Source organism: Erythrolamprus reginae, chromosome 1 (assembly GCF_031021105.1).
Source record: "Erythrolamprus reginae isolate rEryReg1 chromosome 1, rEryReg1.hap1, whole genome shotgun sequence".
Lineage (NCBI taxonomy): Eukaryota > Metazoa > Chordata > Lepidosauria > Squamata > Dipsadidae > Erythrolamprus > Erythrolamprus reginae.
The window spans coordinates 44895091-44908805 of NC_091950.1; the positions used below are offsets into that span (position 1 = coordinate 44895091).

The 13715-nt window shown below is 37.2% G+C and overlaps 1 protein-coding gene across 4 annotated transcripts in view; it reads left to right on the plus strand.

Moving 5' to 3' along the window:
* The window catches only part of NUDT14 (nudix hydrolase 14), a 62031-nt gene extending 49249 nt beyond the window's left edge, over positions 1 to 12782 (plus strand). For all 4 annotated transcript variants that reach the window (XM_070750926.1, XM_070750936.1, XM_070750945.1 and 1 more), the window contains exons 3-5: positions 659 to 723; positions 3880 to 4117; positions 12211 to 12782. In XM_070750926.1, the coding sequence (XP_070607027.1) occupies positions 659 to 723; positions 3880 to 4117; positions 12211 to 12451 (544 nt within the window). In that variant the 3' untranslated portion in view covers positions 12452 to 12782. The remainder of the gene's footprint in view (positions 1 to 658; positions 724 to 3879; positions 4118 to 12210) is intronic.
* Positions 12783 to 13715: the final 933 nt, after the last annotated feature.

Here is a 13715-nt window from a genome sequence, read left to right on the forward strand (position 1 = left end):
AAGCCATCCAATTATATGATAATCTTCCTAGATGACTTTTAACTACTTTGTCACGGTAATATAATCATTTGTAAGCAGGTAGCAGAAGTTAGCCAACCAGGAAGGTATCTATATTCTTGAGAAAACACCTGACTCTGCCAAGTGTGGATGAAATCTTAAGGACATCCAATTCAACATATGTGAAGGGGTACAGCAACAGAAGGAATGAAGTGCTTAACAACCTGAAAAACACCCTGGCTTGATGGCTCCAAAATGCTCTATCCTGCTTGTTGCAAGTCTCTTTGTGATCATCCTAATTACCGAGTAGATCTCTTCACTGCTGCTATAAGTTAACAGGTTATTCTAGCACAAGCTTAAACTGAGCAGTGCCCCTGGATGTGTAAGAAAAGCATTTTTTTCACTACGCAAGGGACAAGAATTCCAAATGGAGCCAGTTTGTTATATTATCCCTGAGATGTTGTCTCCAAAATCAGGTAATCATAGACATCTCATTTAATCAAAAATACTGTAGCTTCTTCACTTTTGCAACTATCATTTAAAAATGATGCCTGTTAACTCATGTGCTTACCTTTTAAAGTCTATCTCCGAACCAATTAAATGTCATGGTGCATTATTTCATTAATTTGTGATCTTGTGTTTTTTTCTTCTTTCCTATTAGTGTGTCCATTCTCATCTTCAATATTTCTCGGCAGTGCTTTGTTGTGGTGAAGCAGTTCCGTCCAGGTAATTCTCTTCATTACTTTAGCTTTTATTTTCTAGCAGAGCAAAGCTCTTATGGATTTAATGGTAAAAAGCAGGTGGGCCTCTATAGTTGCAGCATAATAATTTGTTTTGTAGTGAGAGGAAGCTGCAGTCGACCTTCTGGTAAATTACTGTACTCTGAGCTTCCTGATAGGATGTTACCATCCTGAGATCTTTCAATTTCACTGTAAGTTTATACCTCTCAATTAAGGTGAAAGATGTTTTCCGCTAAGGGGGAAATCTATCACTTTTATCTCCTGTTGTTTCTCCAAGTAAAGGGAGACAGAGTCATGACAATTGGGTATAACTCACTAAACATTAGTGGATAGTGAGTCTACGGAGAGGGGCGGCATACAAATCTAATAAATAAATAAATAGATTAGATAGATAGATAGATAGATAGATAGATAGATAGATAGATAGATAGATAGATAGATAGATAGATAGATAGATAGATGGGTCGCCTTGTTAACACAATTGTTACATCAAACAAAGTTCGCTCAAGCACAAAGCCGAAGACAACAGCCTGAAGATGACGAGTGGGACCTCATCGAAACGTCACCAGGAGTCTTTCAAACTTACACGGGAGAAGAACTTATAAGAACTCCCTTAATTTTCAAATTCAGCAAAAAAACATGTGACATATATACATATACATATACATATACATATACATATACATATACATATACATACATACATACATACATACATACATACATACATACATACATACTGTTGTGGTTGGCTCTGGCCCAGCTCCTGCCCCAAGGAATGTGGAGGTGGATGCAGGGGAAACATCAACATGTCATAGGTGTGTTTTATTGCCAACAGAGTCAGGTAGTGCAGTTTCCTCGGACAAAGAAGAAGGTTGGAGTGACTTGGAAGAGGGGGGCTTGGCACACAGCCCAGGAAGCCAATCTCCATTATCTTCGGTCAATTCGGATGAGGAAGTATTAGACCCACGCATGCGCAGAATTATGCATCGAAGAGACCAATTGAAGAAATATTACAGGAGATAAGAGAGGCCACCTGTGTTTGGTTGGGGCTCCAGTAATTAGAACTGCTGATATAAATAGCAGCGTGCTGGCTTGGCCGTTGTGGAAGATTGCATGTGACTGTCTTACGTAATCACCTGGAATTAAGTAATTTGGGGAATCTTTATCTTTTTACCTATATGAAAATTAAAGCCATTTACTGAGTTTTAATGTCAAACTGCAGTACAAATAATCCCATTTCATAAAAGTTGCACCCCGCATAACCAGTGTTCCCTATGGCAGCAGTCAATACAGTAGTATAAATTGAATCAGGTAGATAAAATCTTGCTCTTTTAAAATGTCTTTGATAGAATTATATTTCTCTTAATGTTTCCTTCACCTGCATTGTATCACAACAAATGTTTCTAGATTAATGCAAAAATTCTGTTGCAAATTCTACTTGGCAATCTCTGCAACAGGCTAGTATGCATTCAGAAGAGACTTTTCAAACTGTGATTTTTCTAGTTATACAAATGCTGATTTGTCTGGGTCAATGCTGTGCACATTGGTACACTGCAGTATCCAAAAAATATCAGTGAGTTCTGGGAAATATTGTAAGCATGTTAGCTGACAAATAGAAATTGTTCCTAAAGTAACAATTCTGGAAGGAAAATAAAATAAAATTCTAAGCCATTCAAACATGTCTTGTTTTCTGCCCAATGCAATTAATTGATTTCCATTTAACCTGAACAGTACTCCAAATATTAGATAATCCAGTGTACATCTCATTAAGCCTTTTACAGTTTGACAATATATCTTTACACGCACACACATATATACACACACAAGATTAATTCCTGTTAAAGCAGATTTGTTTTAATTCTGCCCTTCAAGCCTGCTCTGGCAATCCAGAAAAGGGAGGCAAGAAATGTTTTAGTTAATACAGTATTATTAACCTAATAGTCATATTTTCCATTTTCTATCTTCTCCCTGATTTGAAGGAAACGAGCCAAAGCCATATAACCCGAATAAAGCCTAATTATGTAATTAAATGAATTGATCTTTCTATATTTATTTTAAGGGTAATAAAGAAAGCCATGAAATTGAGTTCGCAGTATCTATATTACTGACAACAGTTTGTGGGAAATGCCTGTTTCAAAGTAATATTACAATTACCTCTCCCGTGATAAGAATTAGGATGCCCTTCCATTTTATAAAAAAAATATTTTATGTACACAAAAAATATTACATAACAAACGAACATATAATAGTAGAAATCCCAAGTCCGATTTTAATTATAGCTCATAACTATCGCCGATGAGTGCAATGTATGCTTGTTGTTGCATATGAATGAATGATTTTTAACATTCCAGGGTTTTTAGAATAGTTAATTATATTAATTGAATTTTAGATTTCGATATTGTGTACTGTTTTTTATTATGTTGTGAGCCGCATGTGTCATATATATATATTTTATGGATTTGTTTAATATCAATTGCCTTTTCCATTTCTATATACATTCATATATATGTATGTCTAACAAATTAATGTTTACACTTTTTAAAAATTATATTCCAGTACAAGTTCAGAAAATGGTTTGGGTGATGTGTTTTCTTAGTTTTTTAACATCAGCAAACACGCTCACTCGTTGTTAGAGTTTCGATCTTAGCACACAATTTAATTCTTTACTGTCATTCTCACCAAGTTTCACAGATTTTGACAATTTGATTTGTTCTGATCTTCACTATAAAAGTCCCTTTCCTGCTGTGTAGCTGTCTTCGCTCTGGACCCATCAAACGAGACAGGTTTTCTCCAGGCAGTTTTGGGAGGGTTCTCCTGAGTGAACGAGTGTCTGCTTCACACCTGGTCACTCTTCAGAGTGTCCCCCACAAATTCTCAGATCTCTTTTGGGATCTGCGATGCCCCAAATGGGCACCTGACTGCAGAAATTCATGCTGTGGGTCTGAAGCCCATTCCCACAGCACGTACTGCTAGGATGATTACCACCGGAAGTTCTCTTCCATTTTTTTTAATGCATGGAAGGATGGGTTTGCATCTACCTGAGTCATCCTATTTCTCTTTTCAGAGAAATGCAACCTGATCATGCATGCTCAAAAAAGTGACAAGTGATTGGTTTTACTTTTTCCAATTGTTTTTTCAGCTGTCTATATGTGTGAAATGGAAGAACAACATCCCCAGTACTTTGAGAATAAAACTGAAGAGAGTTGGTGCCCTCTGTCTGATTTTTTGCCTGCTTCAAAAGGAATAACATATGAACTCTGCGCTGGTATTGTAGACAAGCCAGAGCTCTCATTGGAAGAAATTGCTTGCAAGGAGGTTTTAGAAGAATGTGGCTATGAAGTTCCTGTAACCAACCTAAAAAGAATCACTTCATACAGGTTGGTAGATCAATGGTTTTCAAAGACTAATCAAGGTTCTGAAGCACATGTTGCAATCTGGTAGATATTTTGACAGACTTTTCCCCCCATCATATTTGTGTATTTCCTTTGTTTGTTTTTTTCCCAGTCCTAAATTCCCAGTAAAAGTAACAGATTCTTCAAGCCCTAATAGATCATTGCAACTAGGCTGCAGTCACAAATAGTTAGAATGATTGGCCTTTATCTTTGAGTATCTGGGAATTGGTGGTAGTGACATCTGCTATAATATCTCAGAAGACAGAGGCAAGAAGAAAGAGAATTGTTCTTCTTTGAACTTCATATCTAAGGCTTCAGGGTAATAAATCTCTTGTAAAGCACTTATCAATTAATTATAATATTACTATATTGCCATATAGAAGAGTTATTTATGATACAAAAGCAAAAGACTCTGACCTCCCCCAAAAAGTTCAAATAATATCTATTAATTAAACTGCCATAATACTGAAATGTATTATCCTGATCCTATTCTGGCAATACCAGATAAATAGTTCTCTGCAACACCATCATTTTTACAATCTTTCTAAGAACATCAAGGTGAAAGAGCAGTACTTACCTCTAAGGACCACCTTCTCAAAAGCAAGACAGAGAGCCCTTAAGCATCCTTTCACTGAATGAGCATAAGGAACAGGAGGAGTCTATCTACCATCGGGTCATGTACGGTATAATATAATACAGTACAATAGTTTAAACTCTAACATAGAGAAAAACATGGTTTAGCATTGCCAAGCGTTTTATGGCATGGATGGCTAGAATAAATCAAATGAATAGGCAAATAAATAAATGTTCTTCTGCTACTAATAGAGTAAGTAAAGACTGACTGACCACCGTCCAGCAGTAGTTTTGAGTTATGGACTTGCTTTTTTAGATGGAATGTGTAACCCTTCCAGATTAAAATACTGTCAACTGGTTTCTGGACAAAAATTGAAAAGAAGACAGATGCAATAAAGGCATCGTAGAAGCCAATATCTTGTCTTCCACTTGGTTTTATGTAATATAGAGAATTCCTTAAAACATACAATATTTATATAATCTAAGGAGCCATTATTACTATGCGGTATGCATACATATACAGTTTTAAGATGTGTTTTAATATACAGTCATTCATTTTTTCAAAGCCACATATAGTAATACAGATAGGAAAACAGAATCTTGTATATATGAATCAATAATAATTTGCATATCATAGTCATCTAGTGCTCTCAAAGATTTCAGTAGTTTCCCAGTTGCACTATTTAATTAAAACATACAAAAGAGAAAGAAAAAAGGACAAGAAAAGAAAGGGGAGGGAAGGAAGGAAGGAAGGAAGGAAGGAAAGGACTGACCTCAAACTGTTCTAAGTTTTGTTTTATTAGTAATCTACTGACTATCTCTGGTCAGTAAATATCACCTTAAATCTAATCATTTTTATTATGGTCTGCACAGGAGCTCCAAAAGAAAAATCTTTATCTGTTGTGTTATACAATTGATAAGCAGTTTGCTTTGGTTTTTTCTTTGCACAGAGTTGATAATATCTTTTGCTACATTTCATTTTCATAGACTTCCATCAATGTCCTCTTACATTCCAGGCCTGCCACTATCAAAACTTTCTGCTACCAAGCTAGTTTAACATGATTCTATCATCAAAAACAGTAACTCTAAGGTGTCTCGCCTCCTTACTTTTTTACCCAAGTTGGGATCTCTTCACGTTCCACATTTTTCTTGCCAGTAAAAAAGCCTTTGAATTCAGCCAGAGGTAGGAAAACACATAACTGGATGAAATTGTGTAACAAGCAACTAGTGAAACTTGAGTTGGAGCTGCTCTTATCATCAGCATCACCTTGGAAAAGTCCCTTTCTATTTACTTTTGTTTGCTGATTCTTAAAATTAAAAGCCCAAGACCACTCCAGTCACAGTCAGTCTAGACACATGGCTAAGTCACCTATTTACTGCCAAAACCGATTAAAGAAGGCAATGCCAGAACAGTAAACAGTATTAGCCCTTGACTTCCTGCAGATGTAGATATTTAGAGCTCTCAGATGTTCTGCCTTTTAAAAATGCATTTGTTGCCTACAGCAAACACTTGTATCCAAACACACTGATTGTTGAGGTGGACCATTTTCTGGCCCTGGGATAATTGAAGGATTATTTCAGTTATTAATTATATTATGGGGTCTGGTGTTTCTTTTTTAAATTCCAAAGTTACCGGTGTAAGGAGAATACCATTTTTATTAGGGTTTTAATATTGTTGCTGTTTCATTGAAATTCAGTCAGAAACAAGAGGAGCCAACTATGTTTGTGAGTATATAGAATATTTGGAATTAAAGAAATGTCAGGAATTAAATACTCTGAAATGAAAATGTGCTCATAGCCTTCTGCATCCCCAGATTGTGGTCTTTTGAAAAAAAGCGTCTGTTCTTATACTTGAAAATGTACATCAAAATGTATAGAAAAGTGGTGATTTTAAAAGGAAGCAAAACTTTGCTTTTCCTTCTTGACAACTGTCTTAAAGTGGACAGTAACCTTTTTTAAAAAATGAAGAAGGTAGAGGAAGGGGGGAAAGGGGGAATTAAGTATAAATCCTCAGCTGCCAATCCTGGCAAATGTTGTTTCCTGTTGGATTAACAAGCTGTTTGCTTAAAGAGGGAGGACACTGAACAGAGGAGAAGACTTTTGCTACTCCTTGGAGACACATTAGAGGACTAATTTTATAGATAAAAAGGTGCTTGCTTTAGTATGGAATACTGGAAAGCCTGCAATCCTAGCCATGCTTTGTTGGGAATCAACCTCATTATACTCAGTCCAATACTTTTGAGAAAAAATGGATAATCACACCTTAAAAGTTGCATCTTGGAATTCTGTTGTACACAATACAGTGATACCTTGTCTTACAAACTTAATTGGTTCCGGGACGAGGTTCTTAAGGTGAAAAGTTTGTAAGATGAAACAATGTTTCCCATAGGAATCAATGGAAAAGCGATTAATGCGTGCAAGCCCAAAATTCACCCCTTTTGCCAGCCGAAGCACCCGTTTTTGAGCTGCTGGGATTCCCCTGAGGCTCCCCTCCATGGGAAACCCCACCTCCGGACTTCTGTGTTTTTGTGATACTGCAGGGGAATCCCAGCAGAGGAATCCCAGCATCGCAAAAATGAGCGCTTTGCTGGCAACCGAAGTCCGGAGGTGGGGTTTCCCAGTGAAGGGAGCATCAGTGAAATCGCAGCATTGCAAAAACACCGAAGTCCTCGAAACCCCACCTCCGGACCTCTGTGTTTTTGCGATGCTGCAATTTCACTGAGGCTCCCCTCGCTGGGAAACCCCACCTCCGGACTTCCATTGCCAGAGATTCCCCTGCAGCATCACAAAAACACGGAAGTCCGGAGGTGGGGTTTCCCATGGAGGGGAGCCTTAGGGGAATCCCAGCAGTGCAAAAACGGGTGCTTCGCTGGCAATGGAAGTCCGAAGGCGGGGCATCCCAGCGGTGGCAGTGGGTTTGTAAGGTGAAAATAGTTTGTAAGAAGAGGCAAAAAAATCTTAAAGCCCGGGTTTGTATCTCGAAAAGTTTGTATGATGAGGCGTTTGTAAGACGAAGTATCACTGTATATGATTACCATTTTTTTTATCTGTAATTTAGAAGTCGAAGCTTTGATGAAGTAAATTCTTCCTTACCACCATTCTAATCCACCTTATGTGTGAAACATATCTGTATGTTTTAATTAGTATTAGCCAAATAATTAGAAAGAAAGGCAACACTGAGATAAGAGTTATTAGAAAGTTTATATACATGGGATGCTTTGTGCTCTGAATGTATTTGAGTGGAGAGCCATGATAATAGAATGGCTTGAAACCCTCTTGTAAATCATTTTACATCTCAGCATTTCCTCTTTTATAGTTGTTACCTTCCAGTTTACCTACAAATGAATCCACACCTGGGTTAGTATTCACAGCCAAGAATTATTTTAGAACACAAAAGAAGGCCAGAAAGTGCAAAAATATCCATTGCAAAATAATTCCTGGCTAAACATTGATCCATCTAACACCAGTTTTGTCTGTTCTAGTGGTATTCTAGTGGTAGTCTAGAATACCAGGTTCTTTCTGCCTTTTGGAACTTTGTAATGAGAAATGTCAGGGTTGATTCATGTCTGTCACTTTCTCAATTATGTGAGCATTCCTCTACAAAACATCTTTTTGCCAGTGAGTCACCTAGTCTGATTGACCTTTGCTGTATTGTAATATGTGATTAATTGAGCACTGTTGGTCAGCCAACATGTAAGGACTACACATACATTACATATTTACACTGTCAACCTATCTGGGAATTCTATACCTTCTGTCATAGAAGAAACAAAATTGATAAGAAAAAGGGCATCTGCAGATGAGATGAGTGGGATACCTATTAAGACTAAGATCAGGGAAAGGGGAGAATTACCATATTTTTCAGACTATAAGACGCACTGGAGTATAAGACGCACCTACATTTTGAAGAGGAAAACAAGAAAAAAAAAGTTTTTGGTCTCCTAGCATCCATTTTTTGCCCTCCCAGGCCCCAGGAGCATTCTGCAGGCCTCCCAAACTCTCTGCGTGTACCATTTTCATGAAAAATGGGCCCATTTTCGGCCTTCCAAATCCCTCATGTATCCCGTGTTTGCCCTCCTCAGCACCCAGGAGCACTTTGCAGTCCCCCCAAACCCTTCACGCATCCAATGCGTGAACAGGACATATGTGGGGATGGAGTTTGGGAGGCCAAAAGCAGTAGTATTCAGTCTGTAAAACGCACAGATATTTCATCCACTTTGGGGAGGGGGGGAGCGGAGTGGGTTTTATAGTCCAAAAAAACAGTACATAATGTGATTTGATATTGACTTAGAGAATTTATTTTTTATTATAAATTGGCTAGAATCCAAAGAGTAAATGGCATTAAAAAATAAATTGCACTCATCAGTTCAGGGATGTAAGCTAGATTACTCTCTGGATGTAAGCTAGATGTTTCTAGATCTCAACAGATCAGAAATGGTTGCAGTTAGCACATTAGATTCCTTATTACCCCATGCCACCTAGAAATCTGGAGAAGCTGTACTTAAAGTTCCCTTCCAGTGTATACACCTGCTTTCTCAGAGGGAATGCAGCCCAAGAGCCTGGCTTCTTACTGATAAACAGCACTTTTTACTTTCTGGATTTAATTTGTTTCCTTTCATATATCCCATTATTGAAGTCAGGCAACTTTTTTCTTTTTCAATTAGATGGCAAGGAAAAGTAGACATTGCGCATTCTCAAACTGTGATTACATTTCAAAAGTATATTGGATGCAATACCAGACCCTCATTTCACTTTTAGCCTTCTAAATTAATTTTCTTTGATGGTTTACAAAAAATAAAATATAGTAAATGGTGTATATAATCATATATAATGTAGTTATTTGTGTGCAGTGCTACATGCTGTATTGTAATCTATACGTGAATGCAATTTTAACCTCACTATACTGTGGTTAATGACCGTAGTATAATTTAGTGGAATCACCTGCTAGCACACCTGCCTCTACAGATTATTAGAGTATATCATTTTGTGTCAATTGCTGCTATTCTGTGGCCATTGTTTTCCTGCACCTGCTACTTATAGCCTCAGAATTGTGTGAAGGTCTAAGAAATTACCTAGGGAAATTACCTTTATTGCTCACTGATTGTCTGTTCCTGAATTTGGAATGTAATACAAAGAACATTATGGGTCTACATAAATGGTGTATGAAATGTTTTTTTACAATCTATATTATAGATTTTTCTAAATTACATTCTGTTAAGGAATGAATGTTAAATTTTTTTACTTAAGCATCACACTTTATAGTATGATGAGTGAGAATCCATTTTTAAGTATGAATATGAAAATAGAATAGAATAGAATAGAATAGAATTTTATTGGCCAAGTGTGATTGGACACACAAGGAATTTGTCTTGGTGCATATGCTCTCAACGTACATAAAATAAAATATACATTTGTCAAGAATCATGTGGTACAACACTTAATGATTGTCATAGGGGTCAAATAAGCAATGAAGAAGCAATATTAATAAAAATCTTAGGATATACGCAACAAGTTACAGTCATACAGTCAACATGGGAGGAAATGGGTGATAGGAATGATGAGGAAAACTAGTAGAATAGAAGTGCAGATTTAGTAGAAAGTCTGACAGTGTTGAGGGAATTATTTGTTTAGTAGAGTGATGGCGTTCGGGAAAAAACTGTTCTTGTGTCTAGTTGTCTTGGTGTGCAGTGCTCTGTAGCGACGTTTTGAGGGTAGGAGTTGAAACAATTTGTGTCCAGGATGTGAGGGGTCAGTAAATATTTTACCCGCCCTCTTTTTGACTCGTGCAGTATACAGGTCCTCAATGGAAGGCAGATTGGCAGCAATTGTTTTTTCTGCAATTCTGATTATCCTCTGAAGTCTGTGTCGGTCCTGTTGGGTTGCAGCACCAAACCAGACAGTTATAGAGGTGCAGATGACAGACTCAATGATTCCTCTATAGAACTGAATCAGCAGCTCCTTGGGCAGTTTGAGCTTCCTGAGCTGGCGCAGAAAGAACATTCTTTGTTGTGCTTTTTTGATGATGAAATAAAGTAGAATTCAGTAGAAAATTATCTGCCTGGTTCTAATGTTATGCTTGGCGCTGCCTACAGTTGATTGGAGGAAAAAGGAAAAGATCTTATATGGAAAAAATGTTAAAACATTGATTCTCACCATAGATGTAATAGAAAGGCATAAGGAAAAGGAGTAAGGAAGTTCCTTGAGATGGAATAAATTTAATTATGTTACAAAATGTCACATATAAATTAGTGAATTTTACTAATGAAAAGCATGAAAAAAGATGTTTTGTAGAATGATAAGTGAAAGAAGCTGGGGAAGAGAAAAATTAATGAAATTGATTAAAAGTATATGAGAAAGATTTGCTGCAAAAACCGAAGGCAAGAAAAAGATAAGTCATTTCATTAGAGAAATGAAAAAGTCATTGTATAGAATATAATTAAAAAGCAAAGAATGATTAAGATTTAAAACGCAGAATACAGCGTGGTTTTGGGGAGTTGTTAAAACTGAATTGAAAGTGGGTAAAATAACAAACTTTCAATTTAGTAAATAGAATTAAGAATTGAAAGTGTAGTTAATCCTAGAAGGATGATTTGTATGGGAATGGTTAAAAAATGGAATTAAAATAAATGATAACGTTAGTGTGCAAAGAAAAATGATAGGGAATAATACATTTTGAAATGTATTTTAAAGCCTCTAATAAGGTTGCAGGTGTAGTCAGTATAACTGAAGAAATATTACATGGGGATGAATTTGCTTTGAAGTCACCATGTATTAAGATTGCATCTGTGCCTGATGTTTGGAAGAATAGCATTTTTCCTTTCATGAAAAGTGAAGTGAAAGGTTTCACACGTGATGTGCAAGCTTTTCCTTTGTTCATCATTTTTAAATAGCTCCATTTATCTATACCAATAACTCTCAAAAAGATTATAAAAGCTTGCTTTAAAATGCCTATCATATCATCATAATATCGTGTAGGCATCTTAAAGCAAGCTTTTAACCGGCCTAGTGGTCCACAAATAGGCTAAAATGGGGGCGTCAAACTCACATTGTCAAGGCATTATCATGTGATGTATCATGACTCTCCCCCCCCCCCCCTTTACTAAACTGGGTGTGGCAGCCCGCAGGGTGCAGGTTTGACAGCCTTGGGCTAAAGGAAGCACTGCAGATAACCAGGACAAGAGATGAAAATAATATTGACTCATTTCTTGGAAGAACCAAACTCCCAAGTGCCCAACTAATTAGGGTCAGTAGTCACCTGTGTTTGTAAGCATCCCGAGTGAAGTCAACTATAAAATTTAATACAAAAAGTAAAGGGAGATTAATCTGTTAAATTAACGAGGTTAATGTGTTTATTGATGTATTTATGGACCCCGTTGTATGATTATTTTTTTTAGTTCAGGCTGCCTGTTTCTGTATGTTTAAGTGTTTTTATTGTTTTCTGGTTATATGTAAATCTAAAGTTTTTTAATCTTACATTTTTTGTTATTTCTTTTTCATCCCACAAGATCTGGAGTTGGTGTGACAGGATCAAAGCAGACATTATTTTATGCGCAGGTCACTGATGCCATGAAATCTAGCGAAGGAGGCGGCCAGCCAGAAGAAGGTGAACTGATTGAAGTTGTGGAAATACCTCTACAAGAATCCATGAAATTTGCATTTGATGAGGCTTTCCCTAAAACCATGGGAGTTATCTTCAGTTTCATGTGGTTCCAGTCCAACATAGCACCAAAACTTCTCGAAAAATAATACACGGGAGAAATGAAGCAGAAACTTGGGACCAATATTGGAAGCAATCTTTCGGGACTGTCTAGTTCTTAAGTTTGCTATAGTAAAGATTCATAAAATTCATATGCTAACAGTGGCAGATCATTAACTGAAGTTTAAATATGTTTTTCATTCCATGGAATGAAATATAAAAAGAATTTGAGGAAAAGACATTTACAATACATGAAAGTTGCTCAGTCAGAAACACAATTTTCTGATAAGAAGTACAATAGGCAAACACAAATGTATAATTTATCATGAGATAATAAAATTTTGTCAAAGAAAATATAAAATCAAGAGAAGAATTGGCAAAGAATTGCATTTGTTAGTGTTACTTTATTTTCAACAATTAAAAATATTTAAAATAGATAAAATAATGTGTGGTTCTGAACATTGTAAGATAGAGTTAGAATAGAATAGACACATAGAAACATAGAAGATTGACAGCAGAAAAAAACCTTATGGTCCATCTACTCTGCCCTTATACTATTTCCAGTATTTTATCTTAGGATGAATATATTTATTTATTTATTTTATTTATTACTTAGATTTGTATGCCGCCCCTCTCCGAAGACTCGGGGCGGCTCACAACATGTAAAAACAAATCATAAGCAATCAGGCAAATTTAAAATATTTAAATATTTAAAAAACCCCATATGCTAACAGTCACACACACAGACATACCATACATAAATTAAACGTGCCCAGGGGGAGATGTTTCAGTTCCCCCATGCCTGACGGCAAAGGTGGGTTTTAAGGAGTTTACGGAAGGCAGGAAGAGTAGGGGCAGTTCTAATCTCCGGGGGGAGTTGGTTCCAGAGGGCCGGGGCCGCCACAGAGAAGGCTCTTCCCCTGGGGCCCGCCAACCGACATTGTTTAGTTGACGGGACCCGGAGAAGGCCCACTCTGTGGGACCTAATCGGTCGCTGGGATTCGTGCGGCAGGAGGCGGTCTCGGAGATATTCTGGTCCGATGCCATGAAGGGCTTTAAAGGTCATAACCAACACTTTGAATTGTGACCGGAAATTGATCGGCAACCAATGCAGACTGCGGAGTGATGGTGAAACATGACTGCTCTCGCAGCTGCATTTTGCACGATCTGAAGTTTCCGAACACTTTTCAAAGGTAGCCCCATGTAGAGAGCATTACAGTAGTCGAACCTCGAGGTGATGAGGGCATGAGTGACTGTGAGCAATGAGTCCCGGTCCAGATAGGGCCGCAACTGGTGCAACAGGCGAACCTGGGC